This window comes from Myripristis murdjan, chromosome 6 (assembly GCF_902150065.1).
Source record: "Myripristis murdjan chromosome 6, fMyrMur1.1, whole genome shotgun sequence".
Taxonomy (NCBI): domain Eukaryota; kingdom Metazoa; phylum Chordata; class Actinopteri; order Holocentriformes; family Holocentridae; genus Myripristis; species Myripristis murdjan.
The window spans coordinates 25834262-25851217 of record NC_043985.1 but is presented as its reverse complement, the minus strand read 5'-3'; the positions used below and the strand labels follow the sequence as shown (position 1 = coordinate 25851217).

Below are 16956 nucleotides of genomic sequence, written 5' to 3'. Positions count from 1 at the left end.
CCTCGTCTGCCTGACTCATTATTCTTCCACCAGATCCTCCATAACCCTCAATCCCTCTCCTCCTCACCTCAGCCTCTCTACTCTAATGCCTCTGCCCCCCACCCTCCTCCTCCTCCTCCCACCCTCAGCCTCTCAGCCTCTCTCAGTGCCAGAGAAAAATGATGCATAAAGTGTTGGAGCTGCTGGTGCTGGTGATATTAGTGGTGGTGGTGGGGACAGGCCCTGGTTGGCTGCGGACCTACCTCAGGCCCAGATGACGCAAGCTGGGGTTCAGCGGTGAAACCAGTGTGGGGTGGGACTGTGGGAACTCCAGCACTGGGAGCGTGGTGGTGTGTGAATGTTTGACTGATCTCTGAGAGAGGAAGAAGGCCGAATGAGTTGGAAGTGTTTCCAAAGGTAGACTATTTGAACATTTCCAGAGATTTCAAGTCTTTTTTCTCAAGTCAGGGCATGTCTATTTTTGGCATGCTAAATATATAAAAAACTGTGGAGGGGCTTTAAAAAAAGTTAAAGAAACATCAGCACGGTGTCAGCTTGACATGTTTGCCTTTGTTAAGAATAGGACAGTGAGAATCTGATGTGCTGTTTACTCCAAAATAGTTCTTATTTGGCTTCCTTTGTTAAATATAGCATAGAGAGTGGATGGAGCTGCTCTTCAAGGGCCGCTACACATGCACTCTGAACAGTTTTAAATAGATTCACTGCCCCGGCTTAATTAGTCATTCAGGGATTATTAGATTTCTATTTTGAAAACGTTATAATTTATGCAGATAGCTACAGCTTGACGTCAGTGTGGCGGTACATGATGATGACGCACTTCAGGGATTAAGACTGTTCATTTCCACATGTGCTCATTTATACATGCTCACATACATGCATGCATGCACACACACACCTTCTGCTGACACTTTACATTTTTTCACACACTATCTCCCACACTAATTAGACAACCACACAAAATGGCTCTTATGCCTTAGGCAGCGTGAGTATCACTGTGAAGAGTTGGAATAAAGCCATTTCTGAATGAGCTATTCATATTGCATCTCATTTGACTCTTCACATAACACCTACTCCTCTTACATGGAGGCCACTAAACCATAGCGGACACACGGATGCCGTTCAGGAAAGTGTATGCAGAGCAATAGAAAGCTAAAGTGAGAAGTCTGTTGAGTGTGCAACTGCTGCTATGAGAAAGTCTCCTCTCTCTTTTTGTGAAAGGGCAACTCGAGGCCTTTGGAGAATAATAGAGCGAAATAGACTCAGACAGGGTCCATTAAAGGAATCAAAGCTCTGAAGGCTGCACCCACTCTCATATGCTCTTGGGTGTTTTAAGGGAATGAATCACAAGCTGTGAAAGAGTCGCCTCATTATCATTGTTGAATTGCCTGGAGTGACATGTCAGAATAGTACAAGCGCATATGCACCGGTATTATTTTGAACGCGTGTGTTCAGGCTTGTGTACAATTTGTTTGTCTGATGTGCATGTTCTTTGTGCGCCGTAGCCACTATGCTAGAGGCAGCCGTTTCCATTGTGCTGGAATAGAGAGTCAGCACATATTATACAAGTTGGATGCTGCAGAGAAAGAGCCAGATAGAGAGAGAGAAAGAGAGAAAGACAGAGAGAGAGATGGAGTTGCACACTCTGTTTGGGCCTGGGTCCCCTCAGGGAGCCTAAGTCTGCCACAGTGAACATGTCTTTAACTCTGTCAATGTGGTCTTCATTTGTGAAGCACTAGAATGAGGTGACTTTCTCCCTCCGCGCTTGGCTTTGCTTTTAGGAAGTCAACGTATCATATGCCATATGTCATTCCCCTCTGCTGAAAAGTCCTGTTTGCAGCACCACTGCATTTAGAGCAGTTGATATACAGCCTGTCATATAAAATGTATGATGTTTACACCCGGTACATGTGATCCAATACTATACCTGTTTTATAGCTTACCCTTACTTTGTTGTGAAATACTGTTGGAGGAAGTGAGCTATAGGACTGTCTTGTGTGTGTGTGTGTGTGTGTGTGTGTGTGTTTGCGTAGGTGCTTGTATACCCCACTGCGTGCATTATATTGCGTATTATTCTGTGGTGGCTGCTGCTGTGTGCATGACCAAGTGGTGTGTCTGTGGCATTGTGCTAAATTAGATAGAGCCTTTACTCTGGCCCATAAACCCTGCATTACAAATGTAAATCACGCTGACTTTTGGAGACCGCAGGGGACTTGTTTACTGTAAGCAAATGTTTTGCTGTATCTCCCGCAATTTATGATGCAGAAATGTGTTTGCAGGGCTTGGCTGCATCTCCTTTTAAAAAGGTTTACTGTTAAAGTACGGGTTCTCTCCTGCGCCCTCCTACAGTCAGGCTTTTATGGCTGCTTAGTGTTTTTTTTTTTTTTTTTTTTTTAGATCTCTGCTCATCTTGCTGAGGGCCACTGAGAGGAAGGGACCTCAGGGTAATATTATGTGGATTTTTTATACACCTATCAGCAGTTTTCCTTTTCAACATCCTTTACAAATTCCAGTGACAGGACACTGCTTGCCGGAAGCACATGGGAATGTCATTTTGGAATGGAAACCTATGCATCTTTTCCCTTTTGGGACAGAGAGAGAGAAAGAGGGAGAGAGAGAGGGGGAGAGAGCAAGAGGGGAAGACAGAGAGGGAGTGGGAGAAAGATGGAGAGCGAGAGAGCAAGAGGGAGTGAGCAGAGAAAAGGAAAAGAGGAGACTTCCTCCGGGCTTTGTACATAAATCATAAACCTGTGCTGATCATCTTTCCTTTTTCCATTTCTCTTTTCCATCCTTGGCCATCTCTCGCTCATTTCCTCTGGCTTGGCAGAGAGCTCGCTCCTGAATTCGGAAGCCAAAGTAAAGGTTAACCTTTGGGCAGCTAACCGTGTTTGCCCGGACAAACTGTAACTGCAGAGTTTAGCCTTTACACAACCAGATAAAGCTCCTGGACACAGACAAAGCTACTGGACGTGTCAAAGCCTTCAACCAGCAGAAAATAGCTGTGAGGCACAGAAACAGGACTCTGTGTTCTCACTCTCTCTGTGTTCTCTTGTCTCAGCCTGCATCCGTTTTTAACTGTAGAACACCAAACACAAGGGGGTTGGGGAGAAAAAGAGCAGGATGACATCCTCGGGTTACGTAAGAGCGACGTTATCTCCTCGGCCACAATTAGTCAGACAACTGGCTGTCATGTAGAACAAAAGAGCAAACCTGGTGTTTCGCTGTTACATAAGTCATCATAATTTGTCTCTTATCTGAGTTTGTGGAAGGAGCCATGTGATACTCTTGCTGAGATAAACTGTGTGCTGCACAATTGAAATTTGCATTAACTAGACAGGTACAATTAAGTATGCATTTCCATTTTACTTGAGTTTGAGTTTGACTAACACTAACAGAAAATGTTTGCAGTATGTCATCTTTTACATTATGCATGCATCTTGTCAGAGTTGGCTGGGCTGGGCTGAAAGGGTCTCCAGAGGGTCCATTTGAAGAGGAAATACCACACATGTCCTGGGCTGACCCTGGCTATATCAATGGCCGCAGCAGTGGTAGCCGTGGTGGTCGTACACAGCAAGACATGTCGAGACATTTTGTCTCATTTTCAACCACAAAGGCTTATTTTGCTTTGAACAAGTACAAAAACTGCCAGCTGGGTTGAAACATTCACCTCTTTGCAGTGCTGTTTGGTGCTGTGAACAAATGACAGTAATCTTGATAAAACCATGAAAAAAGACAAATTAGGCCAGTGCCATCTTTATAATGTCACAGGGTCAGAGAAAAAAGTCCTGAAAAAAGCTCATTTGCATAAGAAACAACTGAAAGAATCAGAATTTTTTTGACTTATGAGAAATAAGCCTTTAAATCTCATTGTAGATTAAATTAGTTTGTAAAAATGGGTCTTTTGCAGTGTAATGCATTTGGGAATTTTTTTTTTTTTTTTTTTTTTTTTTTTTTAATAAAAGTTAAGTGTGTGACAAAACATTGATGTAAAGAATATATAATGGTGCTACAGAGATGCCCTGGTGAAATTGTCATTTCCAGATGTAAAAAAACATGTTTGTTTAGTACAGACCTCAGCACACCGTTATCGTTTTAATAGCTTTTTAATTGCAAATAACATTCCTGCTAAAATCATGAATCATATCACGATTACAGTATCTGTTAGATTAATTGCAATTTTTTTTTCATCAGTCAGCTTTACTTTAATGAGTGCCAACTTCAGAGCACGCGATCTCACCACCCACCAAACCTCCCCTGTCTGCAGTGTTTGCACAGGATTCTGTTGTAAATGAATCGCATGGCGGTAAAACAAGTTTGCAGATCCTACTCCTTGTGTAACAGGATTTTTTTTTGTTTGCATGTGGGAATGTAAGTGTAAATAAAGGTCACATCAGGGGTTGTTGGGTCACGGTACAGGGGCTGCTGGTGGTCTCTGACCTCTCCTCTGCTCTGCTGAGGGTCTCTGAGGCAAAACGGAGTGGTGACGGCCTAAATTTACGATCCCCATACCAAACCCGGACCTTACACATGCTCGGGCCGCATCAGGTTCAACTGGAGCTGTGTCATAACATGTATCCTTCCCACAGGTCATGGAAAGTCATGGAAAGTATTTGACACCTATTCCAGACAGGAAAAGTCAGGAAATTTTGTAAATTCTTGGGACAAGTCATGAAATATCATGGAATCTTTATAGCCTCAGTTTGAAAAAATCATTAAGCAGTTTTTCACCAAAAGTAATATTTATTTCCCGTTGTGTTTACATTAGTTCAATATGCTGAAAATGAGACTCTGAATGCATTCCATTTTTTATTCAAACAGTATAAAGCAGAATAACAAACTTAAGAATATCAAATTTGAGTGCCATTATGTTTACATGGGTCATGGAAATTCTACACTTCAGTCATGGAAAGTCATGGATATTTCCTGGAATTTTACACTTGACACAGAGTCGGCACCTTGGGTTCAGGATTTTTATGGTGACATTAAATCCTTAATCCGTGCTGCATGTCTGCAGAAAAACAAACCGAGTAAAGCATCTGATGCTATTTACATGCGTGTTGTTTGTGTTAACCTGATCTCGCTGTGGGCTCTGTTTATTTTCATGGGCTTGTCGAAAGCAGGCGTCACGTTCCTCCTTGTGTTTATTTGCCCTTAGTGGTATGTGTAACATGTTACGAGGATTTCAAAACATAGAGTGTAAATACATAAATACAGGAAAGGGTACCTCTGGGACTAGATGGATGGTTGCAGAGGTCATGTCATCGCTTATTGGCTGAGCTTGATTTGGTCATAAATTAATTTTATTAATCGTAAATGTCTCTCTCTCTCTCTATGTCTTTGTCTCCCAAGGCGTTCTCTCTCTCCCGGCCCATTTCAGTCCCTACACCGAGGGCCAGCAGACGGCTGTGGAGAGCAGGGAGGATGCCTATGCCCAGCTGGAGCTGAGGACCCTGGAGCAGTCACTGCTGGCTACCTGTGTGGGCAGCATCTCTGAACTCAGTGAGTACACATGGCTCAGTGTGTGTGTTAACGTGTGTGTGTGTGTGCTCTAGATTTATTTTGCACGTGCTCACTATGAGATACCAAGTCATTCAGAGGCGCAATCAGACAGAAACACCACTTTGTAAAGCAACCAAAACCAATACACTCTTATCAGGTTATTACTGATAAGAATGACATTCAGTGAGATAATAAAATAATAGCCACCATATTCTGTTCTGTACCCATCTGCTTTCTCTGTTTATACTGTAAATGTCTTTCTAAATTTGCACATTGCCTACATCTATGCACATTGTATACATCTATGCACACAGTTTTTTGCACATTGGGTACTTAGATCTCTAGTGTCATATGTTATTCTTTGTTTTTTTATTTATTTAATCTTGTAATCTGTGGATACTGCTGAAAACTGTGAATTTCCTTCGGGATGAATAAAGTATCTATCTATCTATCTATCTTAACATTTGTTTAACATTTGTTTAACCCTGTCCACTGGCTCTGGAGCACGAAAAGCAGATTTCATCTTTCCTCTGCCAAAAAGACTGTTATTCCAGACAGCCAAGTGGTAAACAGTGATAATAAACTCTTTTTTTATCGCTTGTAGTCTCATGATGAGTCCCATATTGTGTCTCATTGTGAAAGAGGCCTAATGCGTGCTGTTCTCATGTAAACTACTCCTAAGTGGAATAACTTATCTGCATTTTGCTGACTTTGGAGAATAACGTGATAAAGCCTCTGGTTGTTTTTTTTCTCAGCTTCAGTTACTTGACACATTTCAACAGTTGTCTGTGTTTTGTCTGTCTCGTGTCTGCCCATCTAGCGGTGTGCGCTGGGTCAGCACAGACTATCTCGAGCCCTACGTCTTTCTTACCTCTCAGTCAGTCAGCCAGCATGAGAAAAGACTTGGCCTCTGCCGGCCTATCTCAGACTTTTTTCTGTCTCCTGTCAGTCAGGATGTAGCTCTATCTTTGCTGCTTGTCGCCTGGATTGACTCTGTAGCTGTTGTTTTCCTGCTTCTTAGGCCCGTCTGTATGTTTTATCAGAGGACAAGGAAGACTGGGCCTCGTACCAGTCTCCTCTGGATAGTCCCATCGCCTCCAGTCACCTCAAGGTTAAAGAGCGGAAAGGGCCTGTGACTGATCAGCAGGGCTTATGCTGGCTCCACTTCCTTGATGACTGCAATGTCTGGACTTAAAGTTGTACCGCTAGAATAGAAAGGATCTCTCTTTCAGGAACCATGATCCTTTTAGTGCTTTAAATCACATTTTAAAATCACATCTCTTGGAGTATGCATAAGTAAAAAGCCATGATAGGCCATGCTTTCTTTGATTTCAGAGCAGAAGTCATTTTCTTTTTGTGTGTTCGTATTAAATGACCTGTTTTGAGTGTTTTTCTGAAAGTGTGAATATAGTCATCAGCATTTCACACGGCTTGTAGAAGCAGAATTCCTGTTTCTACCAGTTCTGTGTAAGAATTCCCGGTTGTACCGGCTGTTAGATTTAAATCTTACATGAACCAAAGTCAGAAAAGAGCAAACTTCTTTCTGTGAAGTGAAAAACTGATGTGTGGTGAGGAGATTCTCTGAACTCTTTTTCCAGCCAGTTGAGTTTTAACGATTTAACGATTGAAAGGATTTCTTGTCACATGGAATGAGGAGCTTGTCAGTTTTTGGCGCCCATGTTTCAGACGCGAACTCTGGTTAGCATGCAGAGAGGCAGGAACACACACACACGTACTGTACTCTACTGTACCTGTGGTTTGTTTAATCTGGACGCTGTGATAGAGCTGGCAACGATGCAGAACTGGAATCAGGGTCATTAAGGAAGCAGAAAGAGACAGAGGAGTGGAGGAGGGTCGAGGTGGAGGGATGGAGGCTGGAAAGATGAAGGATAAAGTTTAAGGCCGGGGCGGGCAGTGGGCAAAGCGGGGAAGAGATGTGTGGAGAGAGCGGGGGGGGTCGGGGGAATGATGGAAAGGTAGAAAGGTGAGGAGAGAGGCCGTGTGTGGAGCGGGGTGATTAGTGTTGGTGCGAGGAGGGATACATTTCCTTCTCCAAATGAGCTAACACTCTGCCATTTGTTCCTCCAGCACAAGGCCACGTTCATACACCACCGCCGTTAGAGGGGCATTAAGAAAATGTACACACACTCTCAAACATAGACACACTCTTTCTCTCGCTCGCTCAGTGGTCTCTTTGTGCCACGTCTCTCCGGTGGTGTGAAGCTGGGCCGCTCTGGGCAGGGCTGGCATCCTACGGAACCATTCATGCCTACTCACACACACACACACACACACACACACAAGTACGTGTATACACAGACATACAACAAAAACACAGAGGGGCAGGCACTCTGATCTGTGCCCAGGAGACGAGGCAGACACTGGGGCATCTGTACTGAGCAGCTCAGCCCTGCTGGACCTCCAGCCCGGGCCTGGCCAGACCCACAGCAACATAAATATGAAGGATAGTGGACGGCAGGAAACTGGACATTTCAGCTAAATACCTAAAATTGTTGGAAATTTGGTGCAACCCATCAACCGGACCCAAATGATGCCTTCAGTCGAGTCTTTGAATTTGAATTTCCTTTACAGCTGAGCAGAATGGGGAAAAAAGCAAACAAATATCACAATATTTCCAATAAAATAACCCTCAATACTGTGGCAATATTGTTGGGATGGCTTTGACAACATTTTGGAAAAAGCAGTCGTTAATAATATGAATATGATGACCAATAGGTTGGGTTATTAACTTCAGAAAACTGCATTCCTTCACTGAAATGCAGCCTTTAGAATAAGGAAAACACAACGCTTACACCATAGAACCATATCAGGATATCCAAATCCCAGTTGATATCTAGTTTCATATCACAGTGTTGATATGATATCAATATAAAGCCCGATTTCTCTTGTGCCTCATGTGGTGCTCTTCCATCAAGTAAAGGCAACTCTGAGTATGAGACCATCCTGATGACTGTGAGAAACATTAAAGCTCCGCTTATCCCCCGAAAAAAGAGCTTTGCACTAAATAAATAATATTACCACCCTTAGCATCTAGGGACACCAAGTCACAGATATAAACCCATGGACTCCTGTTTGTATTGAATTTACTCTGAAAGCACAATGGGCTTCTTCTCTTGGCTTTAATCTTCAGACCATTACATTTCTTCATTTTGATCCATCATGTCCTGCTCTGAGATCTTCCAACCTTTATTTGAACTAAGTGAGTCACTTTGTCAAAATGTCTTTGGAAAAAAAAAAAAACTGGAGTGGCGCAGCTTATTGGCTCATGGGCTGAGAAAGAGGATTCCAATATAACTTGGAATCTAAGAATGAAGTATTTCATATCCTCCCAACCCCTGGAGCTTAGCTGAGCCTCGGGGCATCGATATGGTCTGGGAAGCCAGGGAGAGGCTCTCCGTCCTGGGCAAGAATTCCTGCGAGACCTCCTGGAGGGACTGCTGGTGGTGGGAACACAAAGGAGCCCCTTCAGCCTTAAGTGGGGTCTGTTTGGGAAGGGCTGCCCCCATCTAGCGCCCCGCCTGAAGTACCCCGAGCCCCATAACACACACACACACACACACACACACACACACACTGCTGCACCCCCAGCCTTGGCCCCCGTGCAGCCTCCTACTCGCAGTAATCTGGTTAGAAATTAACCCAGGGGTAATTATGCTAAATGAGCGTTACACGATCCAAAACTCAACCTGGTCCGCCCCCCCTCCTCCCTCTCTGCTCCCTGCCCTCCGCTCCCCCCACATCTCCTCCCTATGACGACTGATATTTTGCTTCTCCTCTCCAAGTCTGCTCTGCCCCCCTCAGTCACGCACTAGGATGTTATCTACATCCCCTACTCCTTGCAGCCCTACCCCCTCTCTCTCTTATCTCCTTTTTGTGTGAGTGTGTGTGTGTGTATGTGTGTGTGTGTGTGTGTGTTAGTATGCACCCGTAAGCTGCCCACTTTCTCATACTATCCTGTATGGAAAAATAATCTGAATGAGGCTCTGTCCAAATGAGTGTATCAACATGTGGTTGTCTGCTCAGCCCAGTGTGGGTGGATGAATCCTCTGATGAGCTGCATACTTATGTATTTATCTCAGTACATCATTTTTTTTTTTTTTTCCTGACACAGCTGGCCCAGGCAATGTTTTGCAATTCTTTGTAAGACAGAAGCCATATACAGCTCTACCTCACTGCCTCTGCCTGACTGACACCCACTATTTTTGGCCAAAGCGCAGTGATTGAACAGTGCCAATAGAAAAACAGCTGAACGGTTCATTGAAGCCTGTGATCTACTGCAGTCTGAACCCGTCTGTCAGCCCATTAACTCTTTCGGTGATTAAAGACGAATGGCTATTTAGACTGGCCGTCTGGCTTTGCTTACTGATAATGACACTACTAATGGCATGTTCCACTTGGGAAACGGAGGGATAGAGGGAGGAGAGTAATGGGTAAGGAAAGACTAAATGTAAGTGTTTCAGGGAAAAAGGGAAATCCGGTTCAATTGAGAGCCCTCCGTGTTTATACCGACCGCTGAGAACTTTTAATAAGTTTTATTGTGATGCTTGGCATTTCTCCTGTCTGTGTGTTTAAATACCACTCCTCATTCATTCATTAAATGAATAAAGGTTCATTTTAACCTTTATTTAAGGATTCTTCCCTCAGTGCACTCTGAGGGAAGAATCCTTAAATAAAGGTTCATTTTAACCCTTATTTAAGCCTCAGAGTGCACTGCAGGAAGAATCCTTAACAATGCAGCTGAGAATAAATTAAAGGAAAAAGAAAACCAAGAATATCTCAGCAAACAAAACACACCAATCAATCAGTCAGCTGTGCATTATAAGCAATGAAGATATTAGTATAGAAAAAGAAAGTCACGTTCAATTTTCTGCAGATTTAATGTGAAAAGTCTAAATAAATTTAAATTTAATCCAAAGTCCTTAACTGGTTATTCTAGGCATGTGGGGCAGGAAAACTAAAAGCAGTTTCCCCCCAAATTTAAATTAGCATGTGTAATCCTATAATTATGAAAATACTAATAATGATCTTACAAGCTATGGTGCAATTTAATGAATTGATCAGATGAAATAATACACGCACTCTTTCTTTGTACCAGGTGACTTGGTGTCCCGTGCGATGCACCACATGCAGCGGCTGAGCTCCGTGCGCCCGGGGCTGAGCCCGGCCCGCCACGCCCGTCCCCAGCAGCCCGTGTCCTGGTCGCCGGACGCCCTCCACACCCTCTACTACTTCCTGCGCTGCCCGCAAATGGAGTCTATGGAAAACCCCAACTTAGACCCTCCACGCATGGCACTCAGCAAGGAGAGGTGGGCGTTCAGCATAAAGAGAGTTTTAAGTGCTCTCTCAGCTTATCACGAGCAGGGAAACAACAGATTTAATCTTAGACAGGGTTTTTAAACGACTTATTTTTTCATGCACAACTCCCTGTAGAAAAAATCATTTCTTATAAACATTTGTGCTTTCCTGGTCTTTCTTTCATTATTTTCTGCTTTGTTGTGTTTTCCTGATTACATTCCTAATTGAAAGGGTGAAAAAAAGATTTAATTTGGCTAATGAGGTAGACTTTGTCAGAAATGTGATTATCATCAGCGCTTGAGAGATAACAAGGAATACTCAAAAGTCGAATACACAAACAGACAGTCTCAGAAATGAACCAATGAGCTCTAATCATGTGAACAGCTCTTTTGCAGACCATCTTCCTCCCTCCGCCATTCATTCTGTTTCAGACACTTACAGCACATTGTCCTGTGGTGATTGAAGTGTTAATTTTCTGTAGGTAAATGGCAGGTAGAGAGGAGCCTCCAGGTGTCAATGTTAGTCTGATGGAAGGGTGAATTCCACCTTTAAGGTGTTAATTAGGTTGAAGACTGGTGGTTTAAGGGATTTTAGGGGGCGCTAATAGTCTTTAATTCTTTTAGGAGCCCCTCAGATCCTCCTTGAGTTGACTTTGTAGCTTGATCATGGTAATTCTCGTCCTCTGTGTGTCCTGAAATGTCCGGTTAAAAACATTTGGAAAGCCTGAATTTAATATAACACGTCACAGCTGTACTAATCAATGGTTTTGCAATGTTTCTACCAAGTAAAATGTTGCAACAATTATGTTATGCTTAGGAACATGGTCTAATTTTAGCAGCTGATCCTTTTGGACATTTTTGCTTGACTAATCCACAGTGTAAATGCTGATCGAGCAACTTCTGTGAAAAGTTAAGTGTAAATTCTTGGGAACAACGCTGCTTATTTTGTAAGGCTGCCATGGAAAGGAGGGAGTAACTCAGACCTGAGTCATGACTGACTCTTTCTTTCACTCTGATATTAACCAATAAAAACAACGTTAAACATTGGGTTGCATAACGCATGTTGTCACCGGAGTTCACGAAAAGAAAGGGTGTTTTCAGCCAATATTTTTTTTAGTTCGAATAGGAGTCTGTGAGTAGGTGTGAGAAAGGTTTTGCAGGCTTTGCCCACGCCTCCGTGTTCCTGCCTCACAGACAAAAATAAGGCAGACACGTGTGTGTGTGTCCCAGGGTTGCTATATGTTAAAAATGTCAGTGGAAAGTGCTCCCGTATGTGTAAAGGTTAATTACAGTTTTTAGACTGATGTATGGAGGCCTGTCTAAGGGTAGGACTCAACCATACAAATGGGATGCAGCTCACACTTAAGCGTGTGTTTGGTTGTGGTAAAGTGGCTAAATGTGTGTGTGTGTGTGTGTGTGTGTGTGTGTGTGTGTGTGTGTGTGTGTGTGTGTTTACCTCACTTGCCATTTCATCCTTTGAAAACAGCATATGGTTGTGATTGTTAGGTCATGATGTTTGCATGGTTTTTCTGAGAATAATAGAGAATAATAATTGTAAGATACAGGTTTTTAAGATGATAGAAGCCAAGTACACATCTTCTGTACCTCCACACACACACACACACACACACACACACACACACACACACACACACACACACACACACACACGCACATTATGCCAGCTGGCTCCCATACATTTAATAACCAACAGACACAGTGTGAGTGAGCATAGGTGGGCTCCTCATTAGAATCAAAGAGCACAGAACAGCGAACACACACCCCACTTCTCCTCCCCATCCTCCTCCAAACCTTTTTCTTCCAAGTCCTCAGATGTTTTTAATGTTGGGTGTGTATCCGCCTCAGTTGTGTGCACTTGATGAAGTGATTTAGTATCATTTTGCAGCATTTCGGGAGCACGTTCAACTCTGTCGGGTATTTTTTTTTAATGTTTGTCCAAAGGTTTATCGATTTGCCTTTCTATTTTCTCTCTGTCTACTGCTGTGTGTGTGACTGTGTGTGTTAACATGGGGAGCAGAACCAGGTGGGAGAGTGGAGCAGAGTGGACCTGGTAATGATTACAGTGTGAGGCCCTAGTAATGATACTCTCTCCTCCATTGGGCCTCTCTGTCTCTCTGGCTCACTCTCTATTGAAAGCTTTATAAAATCTTTGGTGGAAACCCAAACCACCAAATCTGTGTGGCCCACAACATCAAGCAATAGAGTTCCTGGTGAGAGCCGTATTGTTGAAATCGAAAAAAAGTAGACCCTAGGAGAAACACCCTTTTTGTTATGATCCTTTAAACATGCCGCTTAGTGAAGTAATGATGTTATATGGGAGCATTTGGCCCGAGTAGAGCTGTGGGAGTGTGGCCGCCGGTATTTCTGCGTCTGCTTGCTTGTGTATGTTGCATTTTCATTTTCACAGTTTAATCAGTGCAGAAAAACAACAGCTTTCATTAGCCCTGAAAGTTATTAAGCTACCTACCGTATTTTAGGATGAAACCCCCCCCCTCCCCAACTTCCAAATGCTGGGAAACTCTACTCCTTTGCACAGACCACCCCAGCCCCTCTGCTTCCCTCAGCGGATGGAAGGGAGCACTAATGGATAGATGTGTTTCAGTGATAAGGAATAGCCGATTGAGGTTACTCCTAACCGCAGATACAAGGTCAGATATGGTTGCATTCCCCTTTATGGACCCTTTATGAGATTGCAAATGGAGTAATCTGACTCTGCATCAGTGGTTAACCTTGACCTTTCGCAGCCCGTAATGGGGGTCCACTTCAGGACCTGACTGAAGTTTCGTCCAGGTTGAACTGAACCAGACAGGCTTCAAGGCGGACTCGCACTATGGGGCCAGCGGAGCATGTGTGATGTTGCCTCCTGCAGAGAAAAAGGTTGTGCTGTTCAGGTTGCACAGGTTAGAGTCAAGAGTTCAAACACACCTGAGCAAGATGTGAACTGATTGTCATTTTATGAGCAACCAGGTGGCCGCAAGAAGAGGCACCGTGAATCAAAGTCAACATTTATATGCGCATGTGTGTCTGTGCTGGAACATGTGTTGGAGGGTAAGGATGTATGTCTGTGTGTGTGTGTGTGTGTGTGTGTGCCCACATCCTGCTGCTCTCAGTGTGTAGCCGTAGTGGTTCAGGTCAGTGGGTGAGCCAGCGGTGCTATCTAGTTTCCGTGTCTTAACAGCCATCTGGCTTTGATGTTGCACCGATTCCCAGGCCAAGCTGAGGTGTGTGTTTCAGGCTGCGGGGTGTGACCCAGACACAGAGGGCAGATGTGTGTGTGTGTGTGTGTGTGTGTGGAGGGTGGCAGCGAGGTGGACAGAGGGATGGTTGTAAGAGCAGTGTGTGTGATGGTGCAGACATGCTCCATCTCTCTGGTGTTGCGGGTCACCGGCAAAGGTGTGCACACACAGGCCCCGGTTGTTTTGTGAACCTATACATTCACTCAAAATGACACCACACTTAAACTTAGATGATGTATGAGGGCTGCCGGCCATACTTTCACATTTGCGTGTAAAACCCCTTCGCATACCCACAATTAAAGGGTAATTGCCATAAAACTGCAGCTCAGTGGAGTTAGTTGAAAGTGCTATTTCATGTCATTAAAGGAAAATACTGCATCTCTTACTAGGCAGTGGTTGTGATTTTTTAAAATTTTATTATTTTCTTTACTCGCTGACACTAAAACATCAGCCACAAACTGCTGATTGATTTAGTGAAGGGCAGTTAAAAGCTTTCTACTGGATCAATGAGCATGAGCGAGTGGTAAAGGGCTCGAGGCAGGACACGGATGATTGGAATTGCTTTAACTCTGGGCTAAGTGCCGGTGTAGCGTGCATGCCTGGAAACAAGTACGCTGTAAAGTAGCAGCGTCTTTGCCCGGGAGAGAGTGATCACGAATACAGAAACAGACACACACACACACACACACACACACACCAATTTCCCCCAGCTCCAGTGGAGTGGAGCGTGTTATGACACTCTGAGCACTGATGCCAAAGCTGACTGTCCCTCTTCTCTTCAGGAATGCAGTCCTCTTATCTCTCCACACCGCACATCACCATACCCAAACTGACACAAACTGCCACCCAACCCCCATTTTCATTCCCACAACCCCCTGCTGCTTCCTAACCGTTTCCCCAACCATCACTCAAACCCTCCTTAATCCCCTACCTACCAGCTCCATTCCACATTCCCCCTCCTCCTCCTCCTTCTTCTCCTCCTCCAGCCCATCAGCCCCTCATCTGCTTGTTAACCGCCACACCTGAGTGACGGCAGACTCCCTCCTCCTCATTGATCAGTGATTGATAAACTAGTGGGCCTCCATCTGACAGAGAAGGAAAAGACTAGGACAGTTTTTTTTAAATCTTAAAATAAAGCATACACAATTAAAGACTTAAAACTATTAAATTGCTTTAAAAATGATAACAAGAAGCCTTTATTTTTTAATCATGCAAATAGAGGCTTTTTTGCACTGTATGTCCACTTATGAATTAGAACAGGACAGGTTTAGAGGTAGTGATAATAATAATTTTAAAAAATGAAATAAATTATACACACACACACACACACACACACACACACACACACACACACACAATTGGATTTAATAGCACACTTCCTGATGTCCATTTTCTTATAGTGCCCATTCATAATTTAAGAGATCATTTTATAGTTCAGCAGCTTTTTTATCGCATCTGCTTTTCTAAATACAATTGGAATCCACAACAAACTTCCTGACGTCCATTTTCCTCATAGTGGCCATTCATAATTTAATAGCTGAGATTATAGTTCATCAGCCATGTTCAATTAGAAATTAGGAATAGCCTGGGTGTGCCAGCTTAGTTTCTTTATTTAAATGGCAATAAAAAGAGTTAAAAAGTTTTCAAGAGTCTTAGATTTGGCTCTCTGAAACCTGCAGATGCTATGGAGGAGACGGCAACCTATACGTTACTTATGAACGAGGTTAGGGATAGTATGCAAATAAGTAAGTGGAGATAAAAGAAGATGAATGAGAGATAATGCGGAGCTGTTCTGTCAGAAACCACAGGTTGTCTGCTGGGCGCCTCTCAGACCTAAAGTAAACACAGCGAGGAGAGTGAATGGCACTGCAGGGGTCCCAGTGCTCATTAACAATAACTGCAATCCCCATCGTGCACACAGCATAGCGGTTCACGGTGCATGCCTATGTGCTGTACGTGCTGTGTGGGCATGTGTGCGTATGCGCGTCTTCATCTGTATTTATGATATGCATCGGAGTGTTTGTTTCCTCCCAGAACAAAGGTAACGCCATCACTAAGAATAACATCACAGCGGGGGGTACGGTGGCATCGTCACCAGCGATAACAGAGAGGCAGTGTTCAAACAATCATTAACACACACTCGGCGATGTTTTGCGGGATCAAAGGCAAACAACAATACAACTCAGAATAGTGTGCCATTGTTTGCTGCCCCATTCTATCCACATATGGTGAGAGAAACGCGTAGACAAGAAGGGTTTGATAGCAGATAACCGGCTCGACGTGGGGACGCAGATGGCCACATCATGAAGTGAGGAAGAGCGTGTTGGGAGAAAAGCTGTGAGAGGAGGACAATGAAGAGAGAAAGAGGGAATAAATGACAAAGCGAGAAGAACAGAGAAAGAGAGAGGTGCAGCTGAGTAATCGCAGTGACTTTTCACATCCCACGTTCATAAAAACCATGAAAGAGCTGCTGTTCTGCTCCTTTTCATACCTCTTTGGATTTTTTTTTTCTCTCTCCCCTCAATGACATTTTCCCCTGTTACATCAGGTTCGGTGCATCCCATTCCTCTTTTCATCTCATCTTCTCTTTTTTTTTTTTTTTGGCGAAAAGTTGGGAAATGCAGTGTGAAAATAAAGTTTACTCATCACTACTCATCGAGCACCCTTCTTACCCGTTGCAAAGTGCGTCACAAAGAGCAGCGAAACTCGCAGCAGCAGAATATAACGGCAATAAAATGAGACACCAGGAGGCATAAAAAAATGGAATAAAAGATCATTTAAAAAGAAATGAGTAATAACCACAAGATTATAACTTCAAACACTGGCAAATGCTTTCTTATTAAATATTGTTTCAAGAACGGATTAAAAAAAAAAGCCAGAATTAGCAA

The 16956-nt window shown here is 43.6% G+C and overlaps 1 protein-coding gene across 1 annotated transcript in view; it reads left to right on the top strand.

Moving 5' to 3' along the window:
- The window catches only part of abtb2b (ankyrin repeat and BTB (POZ) domain containing 2b), a 56285-nt gene that overhangs the window by 30643 nt on the left and 8686 nt on the right, over positions 1-16956 (top strand). Inside the window, exons 2-3 of the mRNA XM_030053972.1 lie at positions 5347-5496; positions 10613-10823. Of these exons, the coding sequence (XP_029909832.1) occupies positions 5347-5496; positions 10613-10823 (361 nt within the window). The remainder of the gene's footprint in view (positions 1-5346; positions 5497-10612; positions 10824-16956) is intronic.